This window comes from Electrona antarctica (genome assembly GCF_951216825.1).
Source record: "Electrona antarctica genome assembly, chromosome: 20".
NCBI classification, from domain to species: Eukaryota; Metazoa; Chordata; class Actinopteri; order Myctophiformes; family Myctophidae; genus Electrona; species Electrona antarctica.
The window spans coordinates 18,586,521-18,608,613 of record NC_136801.1 but is presented as its reverse complement, the minus strand read 5'-3'; the positions used below and the strand labels follow the sequence as shown (position 1 = coordinate 18,608,613).

Here is a 22,093-nt window from a genome sequence, read left to right as displayed (position 1 = left end):
ACATCAGCCACACTTCTCATTAGCACAGGAATTGTCATTACCCCTTCATCACCCTCATTTCAACCCTATTTCCAGGATTTTTGTGGCATGAGACATTAACACCGGTTACTGCCGACTGTACTGTCTCCGGTACATCATGCGAGTCAGACAATTATAAAGGCTACCGGAGCTCTTGACATTCTTCATTTTTGCCCCTGCCTCAGCCAGAAGACCTATGTTAATCGGAGGAATTCGACTGACATTTAATCACAGTGAATTATCCCTCCTTTGCTGTGTACGGTTCAAAATGGCTTCTCTCGGTTCCATCTGCCGAGGAGCTGAGGGGTGTATAATTCACGGGACAGAGCTTCTCGTCTTGGCCGTGCAGCTGTAAGATCCTCAATACAGCTTGACGCTTTGTAAAGTTCTACTGCGTGTACCAGACTGAACGTAATGGATCGAGTACAAGGAATAAGCAGTAAGTAATGGAACAGTGAGCCAGCTGACAAGTGTTTGATGATCAGTACAGGGAACGATATGATATGGTGATATTTGTGCTAAAGTGAAGCAGCCTCTTATCTTCATTATTAAAATACATTGGCACATAAAGTCTCAACTGAACACCTCGGTTGACAAAGGATAAATACCACAACAGGCTGTGTAGATACTGTAGAGTAGTGGTTCCCAAACCTTTCAGGTCGAGATTAGACGTATGTTTGCCCATTGAAAATAGCAGATCAGCTATTTTCACTGCTTTTTGGGGGAATTTCTTTGATTTTGATTTTATTTCAGAAAGTTATAAATCTGAGCCAGGCCATCCGCGAGATACACAAGATTTGATTAAAATTGTTTAAAAATATTACTTTACCTTTTTGTATAGCCTCCGTTAGCTTCCGCCGCTACCATCCATATAGGCCTCTCATTGTAGAAACAGCCTACATGAAAATCCACGGTACACGTGCACGCGCACATGGTTATTAGTGGTATTTATGCTCAGAATGGCATAAAATGCCATGTTTATAGCCTATTAAAACATTAATCCAAGCCACACGAATCATTCCCTAGGCCTACACTACAGATTCGGATGATGAGCATACCTACATTAAATTGTTATCACCATGGAACTTCCCCAGTTGATTACTTACACGAAGACAATGATTTATTGTATTACAACATTTTTAATGTTTAATATGCAAATGAGGCATTATATAGGAAAATAAGCAAACAATTTAAAATATGAAAAAGCTACTACTGTGGAAGCATTATCATATATTTATTTACTTATATTGATCCTATATAAACAATTTAATGTAGGTATAGTTTTTCCCACTCAATTCATAATTACATTCTAATTTTGGAGCTCTGGCTCATGGACTAAGAACCAAAAAGAACTGAACCGGTTGAACCAACCGGTGGAAAAGGGGTCTCAGTGTGTGCCAAGCTCAGCACGTCTCCATCTCCGGCTAGCCAATTACATGAAGATTATAGCCTAGACGTGTTTATCACTGGGGAGAGGCCGTGGATGGAGGTGAGGGCTCGGGCTTCAATTCTAATTGTAATGATGCATTGTGTGGAGTTGGAGAGCAAGGTTTTCCCAGGGTGAGACTGTGGCTAATGAGGCCTACAGCGTACGCCTCCTGCTGTCCACTTACAGTATATGTGCCATCGCCTTCGCTCTCCACCTGTGTATGTTTCAGCTGAGCTATGCATTGCTGTCTGCGGGTGCATGCGGGGCTCCAGGCACGCCATGATAGTATATTATTATGACAGTCTCAGAGGGACGTTCAGTTTATTCCTTTATTTTGATGTCTTTAATTATCTCTCTCTTTCTTATCCAAAATACTCCACTTTCACACAAGCAGCGTTATTGACCTTTATATCGCACTGCTGTAAAGAAAATAATGCATTGAAACAAAAAATACACATGCATGCGCACGCGCGCACACACACACGCACACACACACACACACATTATTTGAATTCCTTTATGTCAAGAAATTAAATACTAATCAAAGAATAAGGTCAGATGCAATGGACAGCTGACTCAGCCAATACTTTTTTTTATGCAAATCGTGTACTCTGGGCTTGTCAAAGAGATGTTATCAACCAATCATTAGCATTTTGCTGAGTTTGCAAGGTGAGTTCCAGCAAATCATTACTGGGATTATTCCAAACATAAACAAATAAATGTGCCAGGCATAGTCAGACTTGACTACACATTTTCTTTAAACGGATATTTTCTAACTCCATTTAGCAAAATATCCATGCTAGTGAGGGCCTCTAAAGAAGAGTGCGAAACTTTGAAAATGTATGCAGCATATTTACTTTGAAAATGTATGCAGCATGTAATATTTACTTTTCTCCAGCGAATGTCTTAGTTAGACCAACATTGTTCTTTTGCGGCACCTTTTTTCGTATTGCCTTGCCTATAGTATTTCTATTATGCCGAATAGACCTTCACGGTTTCACCACACAACTTTCACACAAGCAGCCTGTATAGGATAGTGTGGTTATACCACTGAACACCACACCGTGATTTGTGTGGCTTCAATCACAAACTGCACACAGTAACTGAGAGCATTGGTCAGGCTTACATCATTATTTGTTTTCATTAGGTATACTTTTACCTGACAATACATTATTATATTATATTTATATTATTTCATGAATTAAAAGCAAACATCAAATGCCTAAAATGTGACTCAAAGACCCACAAGTTGAAAGCAGTGTGTGATTACAGAGCCAGGATTTACTTTATGTCAGCATCACAAAACACTGGCGTACTTTTGTTGGTGTAGCTACAAGGTGACTTTAGATGTTGTGTAAGTTATTTGAAAAAAAAAGAAAGAATGAAGAAAGAAAGAAAGAAAGAAACAAAGAAAGAAAAACTTTGAAATGTCGAACAAGCTCCCATATGGCTTGCCGTTAGGCTGCTTTGAAGCCTGAAGTCTTTCGGTAATGGTTGTGGAGATTGACGTTCGGCGAGTATCCACACTGAGTTTAGGGTTTTGGATAGAACTGTTGGATGAAGGGAGTTTGGTCTCCTCTCAGTGAGAGATCGAAGGACTGCAGTGTATTTCCTGTTGGAGGATTGTATTGCTGTGTGCCCAGCCAGTTGCATCTGGTGCACTCACTGCACTGTAATCAAAACTGTCACAGTGGTTGATGGTCAATGATTGCTTTCAGATTGACTCGGCTTCACATTTTTTTTCCTTTACTTTTTATAAGCACGTGCTCTCTATAGCAGAGACCTACAAAACCACAGAAAGGAGATGGAAGGGAGGTACTGGCCTTTAGTAACATTTGCCAATTGCTGTGATATCCTGACTGCCTGCATGATTTCAAGTGTTTGCTCTCTGATTGGATCTGATTGGATTTAATCCATGTGCGCACGTTGATTCAAACTACTAGTAAAGTGGTCATTTTAAAATGTGCACGCACATGAAGGACCCATTTCTTGTGCCTTCCCCACGTGCACCTCTCTTCCCTCGCCTTCGCCATCTCTTGAAATAAGAATATTTTTGCTAAGCTCTCACAAACTGTTAACATGCAAGAGAATGCAAAAGGGGCCTGGGTCGGACAGATACTGTAGCATTGCTGCCACAGCGGTTATGTGTGTTAGTCAATTTGAAATACACAGAAAGGAAGGTCTCTCATGTGACTCCGCGGTTCGGTGGAGCATGGCCGAGCGCAAGCTCGTCAACCGCAGCCTGGTCACAGATGAGAGGGCAGGAGACCGGCAGAAGAACAAGCACCCGTTGCAGATGTGGGCCGGTTCGCCGATCCCTCCCCTCGCCTTTGACTAATTGACTCTGAGCCGGTGTGTCAGAGGCAGAGGATGTAGAACACCCCTTAAGCTGTTGTTCTGAGCGCTATTGTCAAGGGCGAAGTTCCACTGAACCACAAAATCTACAACTTGACTTTTCTCACACGCTGACGGAGGTATAGGGGAGCGCATCAAATTGCTCTGCTGGCTGTCTTTCATGTAGTGAGGTGCAACGTTTCACATAGATTCACCATTTGGCTCACTGTTCAAGTACCATTATGGGCCAAATATTCAGTTTGGTCAAAGTTGGAGAAAATGTGATAATTTCACTCCACTCGAGTATATTTCCCCGAACTGGTTCGCAAGCTATTCATCATTTCAGTTAAAATTCACACGAAACAGAATGGATCGCCTCCGAGCACACATTTTGCCGGTTAGCAAATGAGAAAGCAGTAATGAACGAAGTACTGTGAGGCCATTTGAAAATAGCCAATCTACAAGCTCACAAGATCTGCTATTTTCAAAAGATGTATATACATTTGAAAATGTATAATGGAACATTCTGCATATTCGTTGCCAATACTTTTGTTAAAGTACATTTTGAAATCCAGACTTCTACTTGTAACAGAGTATTTCTACATTGCAGTATTGACACTTTTACTTAATCCATTGAGTCCTGGAACACATCCATGTCACGTTAGCGTTTAACCACATTAACCATTAACCCATTTTGGGCGGGAACCCCTTTTGGTGTTTTAAACATTGTTATAATTTAGCTATTGAAAAATAGCAGATCTACAAGCTCATAGCGCGCCACCGAGTGGCGCGCTATGAACTTGTAGGTCTGCTATTTTTGAAAAATTGTTAAAATGTACCTCAAATCTTTCAGAAAATTGTCATGATTTAGAAAACTTATTTTTTTTTAATTTCGACGTCAGGCCTGAATGGGTTAAGTAAAAAATGTGAGTATTTTTTCCCACCACTGATGCAGCAATGCCTAGTACAGTACATGAAGTTTATTTTTGTTTATTTTGCATTGTGATTGTGGGCATCCAAATAATCTTTCCTCTCCTGCATTTAAACAGCTCCACTGGAGGGGGCAGGAAGAAATTGTAGTTCCTCGGCCGTGGGGGAACATTTTGGGGAGTTAAATCCCACAAAACCCCCGAAATGCATAGAAAACTATCAGTAACTACTTTGAATGAGGGACGTTACGGCTGGCAAATTAGTGTAGAGCATTATTCAAGCTGTTTGGCAAGCTTTTTATTTTTTGGGTAAGATGAAATGGTGTTGGTATGTCGTGCGACAGTTGTAGTTAGTTAGTAGCGTAGTGTTTCAAATAGTTGCCCTTTAATTTGAAATATCTTTGAAATTTGGGACTTTAGCATACCATCATGTTTGGTGGGGCAGTCATTAGGTATTAGGGTTATTCACAATAACTGTAACTTGTTACAGTTTACAGTTCACTATTTAATACAATTTGTCTGGTCAGTATTCAATGTGTTTTCTGTGCGTTTATTATTACTACTACTACTACTAAACTCCATTCCCCCTCCCCTCCCCCCTCAGCCATTGGACTTCGAGACCAAGAAGTCATACACCTTCAAGGTGGACGCCGCCAACGCTCACCTGGACCCGAGATTCCAAAGCTTCGGGGCCTTCAAAGACACTGCGACGGTGAAGATTAACGTGTTGGATGTGGACGAGCCCCCTGTGTTCAATAAACCCTCCTACATGATGGATGTGTATGAGGACACGAGCGCCGGCACCATCATTGGTGCCGTCACAGCCCAGGACCTGGATGCCAGCAGCAGCCCTGTCAGGTACTTGTATGGATACTTCGAAGCCGGCGTACTCGTGATCGATGCAAGCCGGGAAAGATACAAATTACGATTACCCGTTGTACCCATCTTTCTCTCTCTTTCTCTCTCTCTCTCTCTCTCTCTCTCTCTCTCTCAAGAACGTATTGACGTGCACACAAGCATAAACCTGTGTACTTACCTTAGACTACATGTTGAGCCGGAGGCAACAATAGACTCTTGCGAAGACAGAAACGGCATATGATAAAAAATGCATGTTCTTGGTTTCATAATCTTTCGGCTTTTGTTTTAAAGCATTTGTGTACGCGCCGCCCCACTCAGAGAGCAAGACAGAAATGGAAAGGATACCTGTTGCAGAATGGGTTATTTGTTTTATTATGAATAATTAATATTACAACAGAATGGACAAGAAAGAGATTTGTGAAACACAATAGCTGATTCACTTTGTTGTGTGTTTCCCCACTTTTGTCTCGAGCATGTAAAATATTCATCAATACAACAGCAGACTTTGTTCTTTTGTGCCATCTGAGAATGGTTCCGCATACAGCAATAGACACAATGACCCATCATGCATAGGGAATTATGCTTTTACACTCGGAGAAGACCAGGCTATTTAGTACGACGATGCATTGTTTTCCGTCTCTGAAGCAAACAAACTATAGTATCATGAATACTGCATCATTGACTGAGTTCTAAGTGCTCCCTAAAGTTCACACCACTTTGAGAGATTGGGCCTCGTCTTATCAGAATCGTTGAGGTCACTAACTTTCAGACATTTGAGAGGATGTAAAACTATGCTGTATTTTTCATTAAACCGTAATGTCTTATAAACAATTACCCTGTTAAATACCCTAAGACTGACGTTCTCACCACTAAAGTCTGTCAGTAATGTTCACTGGCCTGACATATTATGATTCAATTGAGTAGAATGTAGATAACACGGTAATTAATTTTCATATCTACAGCATGCAGTGCATACTGAGGCAGACTTTCAATTTGTAGTGTACTGCTAACAAGTCGTTCATGTGTGTAGTCCTTTATCTTATTTTATAATATGGAGATTGTATTGAATAATGCATGTTGTCCTCTATTGTAAACAACAACAAAACAAATAAGCAGAAGAAGAAAGGAAATGTTACGTAAGGCTTTGGTGTGTTAGTCGAGGACAATTTGCCACAATGCATGGATGTTTCCTTTACTCATACGTAAAGAGAGGAAAAAGTGCCAGAGTGTGCAACCCTCTAATTCCCCTCTCATAAAATGGACAATGAAACACAAACACACGGATAGACAAGATACTGAGATTTGTGGATTTATATACTCTAAATAGATCTCTGGACAACCATCGATCCGACCGAAATCCCACGGAACTCTCTCAGGTCCTTGGAGATGCCCACGGCGAGTTTGAAGTCGATCGCTCAAGCGGTTCTCAAGATATGCAGGGCCTGCGGGACACACACACACTGATACACACGGATTCCCTGCATCTAGATTGATATTAATAGAGCATTATTGATCCCATGAGGGAAATTGAGTTGTCATAGTAAGAGCAACTGGAGTTATCAGACCTGTGGTGTGTGGACTCCAGGACAGTTGATATTAAATGGTAAATGGTGCATTACATTGACCCATTCTAACACACATTCATACACCGATTGTGGCGGAAGCCATGCAAGGTGCCAACCAGCACATCGGGAGCAATTTGGGGTTCAGTGTCTTGCCCAAGGACACTTCGACATGTAGACAGGAGGAGCCGGGATTCGAACCGCCGACCCATGGATCTTTGGACGACCTGCTCTACCTCCTGAGCCACATTCGCAGTCGCCCCATACATTGATATTGCTATCAATGTATTGATAGTGTATTTGAATATTCAATTTTTGAGCTGAACCACACGAAACAAGGTTTGCCTGAAGCACAAGAAAACACTGCATTCTTCCCGGAGGAGGGAATTTCAATGTACTGACCCTGTCAACCCTTTGTGTAATATTCATCAAAGACACTCACACTGAGCTATTTGGACAAGATCATGTTCGGCTTCACGGCTCCCCTGCAAGCGGGGTTAAAGCATGAACCTGGGTAATTGGAAATTGAAATGGTAGAAGTGGATGGAACTGAGGTCTTCTTAGTCTGAGTTTCTCATGAATTTTGCATTGGACTTCTGGTCTCATATGATTGACTCAGTTTGGGCAACAGGCAGTGTAGTGGGGGGAAAACACAACAACATACGCCATACATATTTATGAGCAACTGTCTTTTAAGCTTAAACAGCGAAAATGGTGTGTGGGATGTGGTATGCCATTAGATTTTGAGTGTTTTAGTGTTTTATAGTCCAGCTTGGGGGCATTGGCCACATTTCACAGAGGACGTGCTGCACCATCCGTCTGGCGCTCTTTGTCGTTCATAGGTTGTGAGAGATTGATACGGTTTGATACAGTAGCGTGTTAAATTCATTTATGCTCTCCCGACAAAACGTTTACTCAGCATTGCCGCGTGTGTGTGTGTGTGTGTGTGTGTGTGTGTGTGTGTGTGTGTGTGTGTGTGTGTGTGTGTGTGTGTGTGTGTGTGTGTGTGTGTGTGTGTGTGTGTGTGTGTGTGTGTGTGTGTGTGTGTGTGTGTGTGTGTGTGTGTGTGTGTGCGTGTGTGTGCGTGTGTGCGTGCGTGCGTGCGTGCGTGCGTGCGTGCGTGCGTGCGTGCGTGCGTGCGTGCCCACAGTACTAGATTATATAGAGTATGTACAGTAAATGCAAACTTCAGCATATTTCCTTTGGAATTGCCACTCAGAGTGAATAACGAAGGCGCCTCCACGTTATATTACACCTAACTCATATGCACGAGTCCCAGGGGGGGAATCACCACTGGGTTTAATTCTCTTGTTTGTGCTTGAAATGGCTGCCATTAACCCAACATTCCGTGCAGGTATTCCATTGACTGGAAGAGTGACTTGGACAGCTACTTTGACATCGACCCGGTGGAGGGCACCATCTCCACCAACGAACCCCTTGACAGAGAGAGCATCGCCCAGCACAACATCTCCATTGTGGCAACCAAACTCAGTGAGTATATGACAAGGCCATCGATTGTGATTCATGCAGGTCTTATCATCCTCGTCCGCCGGAATCTGTGTGACGGATTTAATGCACTTTTACCTCAAGTCAATACTCCAATCCAGTTTTGTTGGAAAGGTTTATGGGTGACTATAAACCATATGATGCTTCCCCTGCACGGTTTACGTCCAGGACATTGTCTGGCTTTGGCTGTACCAATCTCTCAACGCACATTTTTGCTTTTTCTTTTTACGGCATTGTACCGATGAGGTCAGCTGTGTGTGTGTGTGTGTGTGTGTGTGTGTGCGCGTGCGCGTAATTGCGTATCTCCCCAAATTCTCTAAATGTGCCACGCCTAGTTTAACTTTTACTGCATCAGGGGTTCAGTCACAAATAGCCTACTGACTGCACTGGGAAGTTAGACCCTGTCTTGTTTAAATTATTAACCGCTTCTTCTCCACAGATTTAATACGCATCTCTGAGAGCTTTCTCACGCCTCAGGTTGTACTCTTGTTGTTCAATTTGATCAAAAATAACAAAATGTATCATTTAGTATTTGTAACACAGAAGATTCACAGATGTTGAAGTGAGAAAGAAATTAAAAGGGTAGGCTACCCCGAGAAGTTGTTGCTTTCTCCCCCCCAAGCAATCGGTACGTATCTCAATTTGGAGCCGCTCTTGTTTCACCACCTCCTTGCAATGCAGTAAAGCTTCGACATGAGCTTGTTGACAAAGCGGAACATGTGAGGCACTGCCAAGAAAGAGTGAGCTTTAAATAGTGTAGCTGTGATTTTATTAGATGTATCATCAAGCTAATTATCTTTTTATGAAGGAAGTGGAGCAAATTTCCCAGACAAATAATCAAATCCATCGTCATCAAGTCATCAGATCTGCTACGAGCCGTCAAAGTCGTTATCTTGGAGGCTGGCTGGTGCTCAATCAAAATTACCCGCTCTGTATGTTCATTAGGGCTATAGCTGTGAAATAAGGCCTGTCAAAACGTGAAGCTTTTATCGCCCTGGAAACTAGTATTAGCCACTTCCACTCAAGGTCATGGCTGATGAAATCTAAATACTGTTCTCGAAATGTGTGTGTGTGTGTGTGTGTGTGTGTGTGTGTGTGTGTGTGTGTGTGTGTGTGTGTGTGTGTGTGTGTGTGTGTGTGTGTGTGTGTGTGTGTGTGTGTGTGTGTGTGTGTGTGTGTGTGTGTGTGTGTGTGTGTGTGTGTGGCATATAGCGCAAAATCAGGGGCCCTGATGCAAGGACGGGGTGTGGGGGCCCTTTCGCAAATGGTAATGGAAGTGGTGCTCGTGCGGTAAATGTATTTTGCCTGCATAGTGCATACAGCCCAATGAGCCCATATGGTACCGTATAGTCCATCATTACAACACGCTGCATGTTTTCTCAAACGGAGATACATAGTGTAGGAAGCTTTTCTAAGGAGTGTGTGTCTGTGACGGTGCGTGCATGCTGTGTCTCAATTAACACCAGCAGACGACGTGTGTAATGTGCGCATACATGGATAGACATTAGACAACAGTTTATATTAGACATTAAAATTGCTATTATTGGTGCTTTGCAAATTTGCAATTAGAGTTGGCCTATTATTATTAGAGCTGGTCATCACGAGGCAAAGTGCTAGGCCTCAGCAGCACACACTATCACTACAGATGTCAGTTTATCTCAGAAGGCCATGTCCAACCATACAACATTACATGAAGGCCAAACACAGTATTCATGGTATGAAAATGAACACTAAGCATTGTACGGTGTAAATGATTTACAGTACCAGGATTAGCGCTTTCTTTCAAGTCATTTATGAGGTCGGAAAAATCCAATTGAGGTGATATTCAATGGACAAGTTAGGCCCAGTCTGTGGAATAGATGCACTCCCCCATGCACTCTATTTTTCATAATTTCCATTTTCCAAAAATGTTCTTTCCCCGCTACTGAGACAGGGGAGAAATACATGCTGAGAGCAATGTCAACATTGGAAAACACACAAAGCTGTCACTCGTTCAGTAGGATGTGAGCAACTGCTCTCATATTTACATTTGATGAGAAGCCTCGTGTGATGGCTTTGTTCTGTTGATTTTGGCAGCAAATCTTTATTTAGCTTGTCATATTTTAGTCAACTGAAAAGTTTCACCATTAGTCTAGTTTTAGCCGACGATTGTAGTCGTATAAATCTACAGTTGGTTTTGTCGACTAAAATGGCAGATTTGTTGCATGCTGAAAATAGCCCATCTACAAGCTCACAGCGCATTGCAGCGCAACACGTTGTGAGCTTGTAGATCGGCTATTTTCAGAGCGCAACACCCAAGCCAATTCCAAGCATAAAATGAACTTGTACAGGATCTCTTCTTCTCTTCTCCACTAGTCCATCCCTCTAGTTATCTGTTGACTAAATTAATAAATATTTTTAGTCCTAGTTTTAGTCAAAGCTCTCTGTCTAGCGAGCAATCTTTGTTCCTACTCTCACCTAAGGTCATGAAGTGTGGGTCATGAACGAAAGAATATGGTCGTTAATACAAACGGCCAAAATTAGTTTTCTTCGACGGGTGGCTGGCATCTCCCTTAGAGAAGTTCAGTCACACGAGAGAGACTCGGAGTAGAACCACTGCTCCTTCGCCTGGAAAGGAGCCAGCTTAGGTGGTTCGGGCATCTGGTTAGAATGCCTCTCGGGCGTCTCCCTAGGGAGGTCCTCGAGGCACGTCCCACTGGGAGGAGACCGCGGGGCAGACCAAGTTGCAGTTGGATGAAACACATCGACTCACTGGCCTTGGAACGTCTCGGGATCCCCCAGGAGGAAGTCACTAATGTTGCTCTGGAGAGGGAAGTCTGGAGATCTTTGGTGGAGCTGTTGCACCCGCGACCCGACTACCGACAAGCGGTTGAAGATGGATGGATGGATAGTTTTAGTCAACATAGCTTAGTTTTTATTTCATTTTTGTCAGCGGAAAAGGGTAGACGGCTAGACACAAACCTTTTTGTTGTTCATGTTGTTTGTAATCAATATGCAGAGGCCCCTCCAGCACTACACCCGAGTGGAAATCAGTCGAAAGTCTTTCACAAGTATAGCAGTATATGAAAAAAGTGTTTGTGTGCGTGTTTTGTGTTGGTGATCAGTGGTTTGTTGGAATTGGGTGTGATAGTGGACTGATCATGCCTGGCACATGAATCGAGCAACGAAGGGCTCACAGCAGGATTGTAATTTGGCCAATATTATTGGCTGCAAGGGGGCACGGTGGCACAGTCGGTAGTGCTGTCGCCTCACAGCTAGAAGGTCCTGGGTTCGATTCCCACTGGGGACGCTGTGGGCGCTGGGGGCGTGTTCCCTCCTCCGCATCATCAGTGCCCATACCCGAGGTGGGGTTGGCGAAAAGGCCTTTTCTTTGTGGAGTTTGCATGTTCTCCCTGTGTCCCCTATGGTAGGTACCCTCACAAAAACATGCAGTAATCCTGGTCTCTAAAACTACCTCACCCTGGCCAGCCGGGGCGCCTGATGGAGGGGAAAGATACTGGTCGGAATAACGTGTTCCTTCCACGTGCTACGTCCGGCCAGGGAAATTCCCCTCTGTCAGATGAAAAGAAGCAGCTTGGACTCCTCATGCATAGAAGGGGCATGAGGTCAGTCCGCTGCCCCCCCCCCCCCCCCCCCCCCCCAGGTTGGCAGAGGAAGTGTAGCGCCCAGGATTACATTAGATAATTGGCACTGGGTGAAAAAACTGGGTTGCAAAATCGTGGGATAAAAATTATCCCACAATTAAAGGACCAAGTCACCACTTTTCAACCTATCTTCATATAATAGGTCCACTAATAATCATGATAAAAATGGCACCATTTTTTTCTACTCAGTCTGTGTCTCATAGGAGGGCTGTGGGCAGTTCAGAAACCTGTCCACCAGTGACATCAAATCACGCTGCAATCAGAGTTCTCTTTGGTCCAGAAATGGCTCTCTAATAATAATCTTATTGTGAATATGAAGAAATCCTGTAGTATGCTGTTTGGTACGAGATATAAACTAATTCATTTATCCACCACATTGTCTATTAATTTTGATGACCAGTCTCCTCTAAAATCTGTTGACTCTTTTAAATACCTGGGACTTTGGTTAGACTCAGAGCTTTCTTTTAGGCCTCATATCGATTTCATTAGAACTAGAATAAATGTCAGTCTTAAAATAATGTATAGATCAATTAACTGTTTTTCCTTTAAGACAAGAAAACGAATTGCACAACAATTATTATTTCCCATACTGGACTATGGTGACATAATTTACCAAAACACTTCTGAATCACACCTTCACTCCTTAAATGTTGTCTTTAATAATATTTGTAGGTTTATTTTTAGGTGTCCTTACCATACTCACCATTGAACTGGTTATCACCCCAAGCTAGGAGACATTGGTTACTTTTTGTGTTCAAATGTTTTGAACCGATTCTCATGTGCTTATTCTCTAAGACATACTCAACAGCTTTATTTTGTGCCCAGAATCTCTAGACTCTAGTCTAGAGAGATATGTAGGCGTGCTTTTAAGTTCAAAGCACCAGCAGACTGGAATGCCCTGCCCTTATGTCTCTAAGATCAATCACTTCCTTTATTGCTTTCAAGAATGCATTATTAGTATATCTAGCTGTTCTTGTTTTTGATTGCTCTTTGTGTTGTCCTGGGACTATCCTATTGGCATCAGTTTGTTTATTTGCATTGAATGACTAATTTATTTCATTAATGTTGTATATTTTATTTTATTTCATTTTTTCAATGAAACTCTGAGTATACTGATGTAGTGGGTTTGTGGTGGGTTTGTGATGTGGAAGAGCCTTTGTGTAGGTCTTTATTGTTTGTTGCTGTATTGTTTTGTTGTATGTTGTATGTTGTATGTTGTATGTTGTGCCCTGAGGACCCCCTTGAAAACGAGTTGCTGCAACTCAAGGGAGTATCCTCTAGTGAAATTTCAAATAAATAAATCATCGATGGGGAATCCAAGCTAATAGAAACTGCAGGCTTTCTAGTCGTGAAAAGTTGCAATGCGAAAATGGAATCCATCGTTATCACGATAATGGTAATAATGATAATCAGTATAATCAGTGGTGGACGGGTTTCTGAACTGCCTACAGCCCTCCTATGAGACACAGACTGAGTAGAAAAATATGGTGCCATTTTATCATGAACATTAGTGAGGACCAATTATATGAAGATTGAAAAGTGGTGAAGTGGTCCTTTAAGAAAAAGAATCACACCCGTGTGAAGTGAGGGGTGATCTTATCATCGACGTACATCATCATACATCTCATTCCGGCCAATCAGAATTTGCGTCCTCACCTTCGTCTTCAATGTTTGGCGGCTCCCATTGTCTTAATGTGGCATGGGGGCGCGTAATGTTTGTTATGCAATGTTTGTGTTTACACGAACACTCAAAATTGTCCATTCATTGTCAATGGGATTTAATGTTTGTGTAGGACAAAGTTTGTTTTAGCAGATACACCAAAAGCTGCATGGATATAGGAGAGGCTATCACCCCTAAAAAAAAAAATCTTATCAAGCTGCACACGCTGGCTTCCGATCGGGATCGGAGCGCACACACACACACACACACACACACACACACACACACACACACACACACACACACACACACACACACACACACACACACACACACACACACACACACACACACACACACACACACACACACACACACACGTGTACAGTATATCTCAGATATACTCCATGGTATATCAGATGGACTATTGGACTCCATGGTGCAGTTACCTGCAGGGAGAGTATCTCTCTCATCTTTTCATATGTTCACTCAGAACCCAGCAGTTTCATTGCACAGCTTTTGATTTCAGATTCTCTTTTGACCTTGGCTTGAGGTTTGCCAGATTGAACGTCCCTTCATTGGTCTTGGCTGACTGTCGTGGGTCCGCTGTGAAACATTGTATTTTATATGATTTTTGTTTTCAACTATTTATGGCTGGCTGTCACTGCTCCCACGTAGCAGGTTTCAAAGAAGAGAAGAGCAACAAAAAAAAATAACAACATACCAACACAAAATCAAAATGCTGCGTAAAGCCCACCTGAATAATGGCACGTTTGAGTAGAGGGCACCGCCACAGAATATGAATATGACCTGTCCCGCAGTCCTCGTCGTCTTTCTCACACGTTTACCCATGCATTTTCTGTATTGCCCCGCTAGAATGTACATTACGTCCATTGACATTTGACGCTGGGTGGCTGAAGCTACTATTTACAGTAACGCAGTGCCTTGTCTGAGTCTGGAGACCCCAGCCTGCGTAGCGCAGAGCCGCACACACAAAGCCACCTATTGAGACACAGCCAGACACTGCAGTCATGCAGCAAAGGGAGTAGCGCCGTGTGATGCTCGTCACAGAGAACTCATCACACGCAGCACACGACTTGAGAGAACTGTGTGATCTTCTACAAATGTACAGTCATACAGCAAAGGGAGAGCATGTAACATACATTGTACACACAGAACAGCCATGCAGAAAAGAGAGAGCATGTGTGTTGCTGTACACACAGAACAGCCATGCAGAAAAGAGAGAGCATGTGTGTTGCTGTACACACAAAGCAGTCATGCAGCCAGTGGTGTAAAGTAAGAAAGTACCTTTACTCAAGTACTGTTAACTTAAGTACAATTTTGAGGTATTTATTTTACATTACTCGAGCATTTCCAATTTCGAATACCTTTACTTCTACTTTACTTTTACTCCACTCCATTTATTTCAACCCTATACATTTCGTCCAGTTGAATAGAAGATCGGCTATCAAAAGATTTAAAATGTTTGTTTGAAAACTTGAAATGGGACATGCTGCAGGGCATAATGAGTGTTTTTACTTTTCGTACTTTAAGTACATTTTGATTGTATGTTTGTACTTTTACTCAAGTACATTTTTAATTCCGGACTTTTACTTGTAACAGATTATTTCTACATTTGCAGTATTGCCAATATTGATACTATGACTTAGTATAAAATGTGAGTGCTTTTTGCACCACTGCACGCAGCAAATGGCACCATTGTGAGAGAGCACCATTGTGTCGCTCTACATAATTTGGACAGCTGCACGCAAAGGGAGAGCACCGTGTCACCCGAAGTACGGCAGTCATGCAGCTAAAAGGAGAGCGTGTGTGTTGAGCAGCCATGGAGCAAATGGAGAGCACCATGTGTCACTCTACATAGGGCAGTCATGCATGCACAAAACCATTGAAGGAGAGTTGCGACATCTCCGTTCACTTCATGGGGCCAGTCCAATGGCAGCCCTGTGCGGCTATGGGGAGCCGAATAGTTCCAAAGCCCTGCACCAGAAGTTCACAGAATGCACTGGACTCAATGGGAGTTGAGTAGACAAGGCATGAATAAACAAAGCATTAATGGCTGTGACCTTTGTCAAAAAATACTCAATGCAGACAAATTAAAGTAGACATGTCACAGGTTATTTTCGGATACCTTGTTTTCTGCAAAATAAGAGTTTCTGCAATGCTGCCTCTCAGTTCCTGAGCGGGCAGTATCGTGAGAATACTGCCAACAGCCCAGCTTAAATGATCTTAAATGCCCTTATTTTAGATAGTTTTTTAGTAACAGTATAACATAAACATTACACAGACTTTAGTTGTCACCGTACAATACTTTACAGGAGCATTCAGTGATTTGGGTGATTTGGAAAACCCCCCGGTAACAAGATGTGCACATGCACGCACTACAGTGGGGAGACACGTGCCAACAGCGTGCCAACAGCACGCACACCAAGGCCCACCCCCGCTCGATCATGATTGGCGGAAGGCTGGGCCACCTAGCCAAAAACGAAACCTACGTTTTTTTTTACCCCAGGGGTTAACTGGGGACAGGGAGGAACTCCTATGGTCAGCACACTCTATAGTAGGGACTATTATCACAACAAAACAAAAAAATAAGTGATATTTGAATTAAGTGAAATCACTGAATATACATTTAAAACAGTTGTCATATTGCACACATGCCTAAAATTGAATGCTGATATTTGTGCCTCCCTCATTGAAAACAAAGTATTTAAAACTCCAGCTTGTATGACACAGAGCAGTCATACCGAGCTGGATGACTTATACAGATGCTCCGTCTTTTGGGGTGTTTAAAACAGTGGTGCTTTTAAAGAGATGCATTATGTCAGTGGTTCTCAACCTTTTCAGGCTGTGACCCCCAAAATAATCATGTTTGAACTGGGGTGGGATTACTGCACTATGTAATCTTATTATAGTATACATGTACACATCTTCTTTTTTGTAGATGTTGCAAAAACTCACCAATATTATATTGTGTGTGTGTGTGTGTGTGTGTGTGTGTGTGTGTGTGTGTGTGTGTGTGTGTGTGTGTGTGTGTGTGTGTGTGTGTGTGTGTGTGTGTGTGTGTGTGTGTGTGTGTGTGTGTGTGTGTGTGTGTGTGTGTGTGCGCGCACGCAAGTGTGCGCGTGTGTTTGTGTGTGTGTGTAACTTGTCCTTTTTATTACACCGTCAATTCATGGAGTCCACTATATCTGCAGCCTTTTAATAGGCCTGTGGTTGATTCCATAAAAAGCTGGATGGTTTTCAATAAAAACAATTTAATTAGCGCATTACATCCAGTAGACCAGCCATATCAGACAGACATATTTAGGGTTGACCACTCAAGCAATGCAGGACAGATTCAATAAAGTAAAACGAGCATAAATGGTGTTGTTGAAATGCTGACTTCAGTATATTTTCAATAAAATCACTATACCATTGCTCCATCTAGTGGAGCAAAAGATATATTACTCACCACAGGCCAAGCAACTCAGCAGATACTTATGGAGATGAGCTGTCCCATTTAGGATCCAGGCTGATGGAGGATGATGGGAAAGATAACCCGCTGTACCCAGCTCTCTTAAACAGCTATAACTTTCAAAGACAGCATTTATAGCTTTTTGAAGAGTCAGAAGGTGTTAAGCCGTTTAAAATTGATATCAGAAAATCTGATGATCCAATGCCAAAATACATACGACTTATTTTTTTTCTTGCCTCACATCAACGTTAGTCTTTCAGTTGGTGCACAGCACCAAAAAGGAAAACCTGTGTCTGTCTTTTTTTTTTTTTTTTACCTCACTGTCGAAGATTGCTTTTTCCATCAAGGTCACTGACAGGTTGACAACTGAGGCATGGCTGCATCTCCAATCCCTTGTGAGGCTGAGCCACAGACATCCACCCACTCCCAACTGTTCCCTGTATGCTCCTCCACCACCCACCGCCTCCGTGTGTACACACTTACATCCTTGTGCACGCACACGGACACACGCACAGTGCACACTAAGCCCTTCTCAACTATAGAGCCTGGCCTTATTCCCACATCAAATCCATAAAGTTTACCTTGCTTTCGGCTTTGGCACAAGCAAAGGAACAGTCTTAGCAAACAATCATGGTTTTGATTTAAGCACGGTCCAGTCCATACTCCTTCCTACTACAAATTGACGTCATTCCGAGTTTCGGGAGAGCAGTGCCAGAACTTTTCCTCTGAACCCGTGCACCTCCAGGTGTCCTGACTCTCCAAACTATAGTTTGGATAGCCTTTCCAAACCGGGAGATTTGTATGAGTATGTATTGCACTTTAGCAGCTCCTTGGGGACTCTAGTTCTGCAATTAATATGCTTAAAGCTAAAGCCCCATGACAGCTTGTAGTCTTCCTAAAGGCTGTAAACAGTTTAATGTTGTTAGAAGAGGACATAATTCATCTCTACCTCACGATCCCTCCAACATCGCTTAATAATACAGTCACACACTGTGTTTGCATTAACCACTTAAGCGGCCCTTTATACTTTGTCTGGTTGGGGGGTACTTTTTTATTTGCTTGTTGGTTTGTTTGTTCAATATTGGGTGGATTTTCATTTTTTTTCTCTTTTCTCTATAGTGAATTAGTGACATGCCCAAGATAGGGATGCATGCATGCATGGTTTAAAGTGCATAAAGCAAGAATGTTTGCAGACATGTCAGTTGGCAAGAACAGCCATTATAGCTGACTCTGCTATCTCGAGAAATGAGTAAGCAGGTTTGGACTCTGTTTTCCATACTCAAGGACACATTCATTTACTGTCTGGTAACGTCGACCCTTATAATGTTTGTACTTAGTTTAGACAGTTTTTGGGTTAGACTAGTCATTGGTTAGACCAGTCATTAGTCATACAACTACAATCTCAAACCCTCACCCTAAACCTCCCACGGGGCAGCACACCTACACCTAACCTTAACCCATGTCTAACCAATGACTAGTCTAAACTAAGTATGCACTCCGTTTGGCTTAGAATGTAAATACCGAGGCTATCCACCTGATGTCAGTAGTACAGTGTCATAAAGTTTCACCAGTCATTACCCTGCCTGCAGCAGTGGCAGGGCGCTGTAAACTCAAGGACGGCTGAGTGGTGTTCATCAAACCTGGTGTGAATGAGCAGTACGGCTGCCCCGAAGACTGTATGCTTAACGTTTGGGTGGAAAGGTCAAGGCTCAAGGGCACGATAAAGGCCATTTGCATTATCTGTGTCATATCTCAGGATCAGAGGAGCATACTGCAAGAAATGTTGGTGGGTGGTGTTTTTTTGTTGTTGTTGGTTTTTACCATGCAGAACAGAGAGAGAGAGAGAGAGAGAGAGAGAGAGAGAGAGAGAGAGAGAGAGAGAGAGAGAGAGAGAGAGATACCTATTTTAGATAGCTAGGCTCCCACAGAGCCATGCCATAAAAAGCACTAGAGAGGATAGCCTCAGCCAACCTGCTTTGCCAGTGAATTCTGCATTGTGATTTGATTTCTGCTGTATTCATAACTGCACATTACCTAGCACTCTCACATACCATTGATAGCTAAAGATTAGACAGTGAGGCCACACCGTTATTAAAGTCAATGTCATGTTTTATGCTATTGTTATTATATTGTCTTCTATTATTATACACCTTTTATGTCTAGAGGACACAGCATAAAGTATTTTGCAGGTTTTTTTAAGCCCGTTTTATACATAGTTTGCACATTGCTGCCACCCACTAAAATAGCAGATCCATAAGATCACAAAACGTCACGGATGTGACATGTTGTGAGCTTGTACTGTATATGGGCTATTTCTTCCTGTCTGACGTGGCCCACAAGTACGAATCAGGCAGGTGTGTGTGTGTGTGTGTGTGTGTGTGTGTGTGTGTGTGTGTGTGTGTGTGTGTGTGTGTGTGTGTGTGTGTGTGTGTGTGTGTGTGTGTGTGTGTGTGTGTGTGTGTGTGTGTGTGTGTGTGTGTGTGTGTGTGTGTGTGTGTGTGTGTGTGTGCGCGTGCGCGCATGTACTATACAGCATGACGAATAAAGCAACTTCAACATTATTTTCTTTCAGACAGTCCAGTGTTGACCAGTCGAGTGGCGGTTACTGTTCATGTGTTGGACATCAACGAGTACTTCCCAGAGCTGGCCGTCCCTCATGAAACCTTTGTGTGTGAAAATGCAAAAACAGGACAGGTATGTTCATGCTCGTCTCCCATTTTTTCTGTATTTCGAGTTACTCAATTTAACCACTTAAACCCTATACTTTGTTGACCGGAGTCCCTCAGGGCTATATGCTTGACCTTTCTGTTTTCACTCTACATTAAATAATTTATCTTCGCTGAAAATAACCAACAAACGTTGCAGTGCGTTGTGAGCTTGTGAATCTGCTATATTTTCTGCCAAAGTGTACCCCAGAATAGTGTTCACTTCCTGCAAATGATTAGATTCACATTCATTGAAACTGCTGTTTGTGTACATGCACACAGAGCGCGATTAGAACTGATGAAGCAACCCTGTATGAATGAGCCATCACCAAAATAGAAGTTTGATGTGAAATAACCATTATTTTCGCATTGTTTAATCGCGGTGCTCTGTGTGTGACAACCTTAAAGGCAGGGTAAGTGATATTCTTTGGTTAAAACAAAAAAACTAAATTTGTTAAAAGGTTAAAGCTCTATATTCTGATAGCATTCATTGCTATGTAGTGTTTGTTCAGTTCCCTCAGACTGAGCTGCGACAATGTTACTGTAGCAGCTCAATACTATATCCTGGTTAACGCACGTTACAATATTAATGCTTCTAAAGACGGTTAAATAGAGCGCCGCAGTCCCGCCCCCGACGAGCGGCCCGGAAGAGAATTTCCAATGAATTGTTCCCATTTATTTATTTAAAGATCTTTAAGCCTCGGACAAAGCCAACTCGGATCATGACAAATCATGACAATAAACAAAAACATTTGGGCCGAACAAATAAATAGAAAGAAGAAAAAAAGGGCATCGCCTTTCCCCCCCAAAAAATGTGTTTATTGTAATGATTTGTCACTATCCAAGTTGGCTTTGTCCGAGGCTTACAGGTCTTTAAATAAATACTTTTTGAAACGTCTATGGGAAAAATTAATGGGAAATTCTCTTCCGGGCCACTTGTCGTCATGAAAGGGGGCGGGACTGCAACGCTCTGTAGACGATGATGACATTATCTGTATTATCTGCTAAGGACCCCTACAGCTAATGTAGGGGGGTCATTTGGACCCTGTGTGGTCCCCGGACCATACATTGTTATGGAACAGTGCATTTAACACAATTTACAATGTAGGCATTTAGCAGACGATCTTATCCAAAGAGACTTACAATAAGCAAGTTAAACGCTTTTCATCAAATGCAGAGAGACAGTGCCTCAGTAAATCACGAGTAAACCAAGAACCTATAGCATCAGTCTAAACAATTACTATCAAAAATTAATAATCTGTACATTGAAACTATAGGATACCAGGTACACAAATAACCTAGCATCTGTCTAAATATGACCATGAAATGTCTATTTTGGGAATAGTTTCTTTGCGGCAGTTGACGGAAACAAATGACCGCGGGAGCATTTTTACTACTCATGTTGTTTTGAAATGCACGTACTGTGCTCTCTGACATGAATGCCGATGTCAGCACAGTGGTTTGTACACAGGGGCAGTGTACACACAGCAGGCAGGGCCAACGGTGTCTGGCTCAAGGACATGTCAAGCATGGTTGTAGGCTTACATGTTTGTTTTTTTTTGCTGGGGAAGTTGATCTGTGACTTTTCAGGTCAAAGGACAGTCTCTCAACAACACAGAAGCTACTACGTAACGCCACATCATTTGACCATCCTCCATGGTTTTTGCCAACAACACCACAACGTAGTGTTTTAAACCGGGAAAGCATCGGTGCCATTTTAGATTTTGGCTATACTGTACTGTACCCCGTAGCAGCAATTTCTGATGGATTGAAAATGAAGGACCCCAATGGAAACAAGCCTTAGTTCTTTCTTGGGTCTTTAATCCTCTTAGCAGACCTTGTATTGAACTGTACTTCCCTGTGCTTATTCTGCAAACTGTTAATACAGTTTTCAATCAATCAATCAATGTGTTTTTTTTTTTCTTTCTTCAGAAAACTGCTTAGAACGCATTTGTAGAATCGGCCATAAAAAT

General features: G+C 42.4%; 1 protein-coding gene across 3 annotated transcripts in view; it reads left to right on the top strand.

The window, feature by feature from the left end:
• The window catches only part of LOC306913112 (cadherin-12-like), a 300,046-nt gene that overhangs the window by 257,384 nt on the left and 20,569 nt on the right, over nucleotides 1–22,093 (top strand). For all 3 annotated transcript variants that reach the window (XM_079489647.1, XM_079489648.1, XM_079489649.1), the window contains 3 exons: nucleotides 5,315–5,568; nucleotides 8,485–8,621; nucleotides 19,988–20,109. In XM_079489647.1, coding sequence (XP_079345773.1) covers nucleotides 5,315–5,568; nucleotides 8,485–8,621; nucleotides 19,988–20,109 — 513 coding nt within the window. The remainder of the gene's footprint in view (nucleotides 1–5,314; nucleotides 5,569–8,484; nucleotides 8,622–19,987; nucleotides 20,110–22,093) is intronic.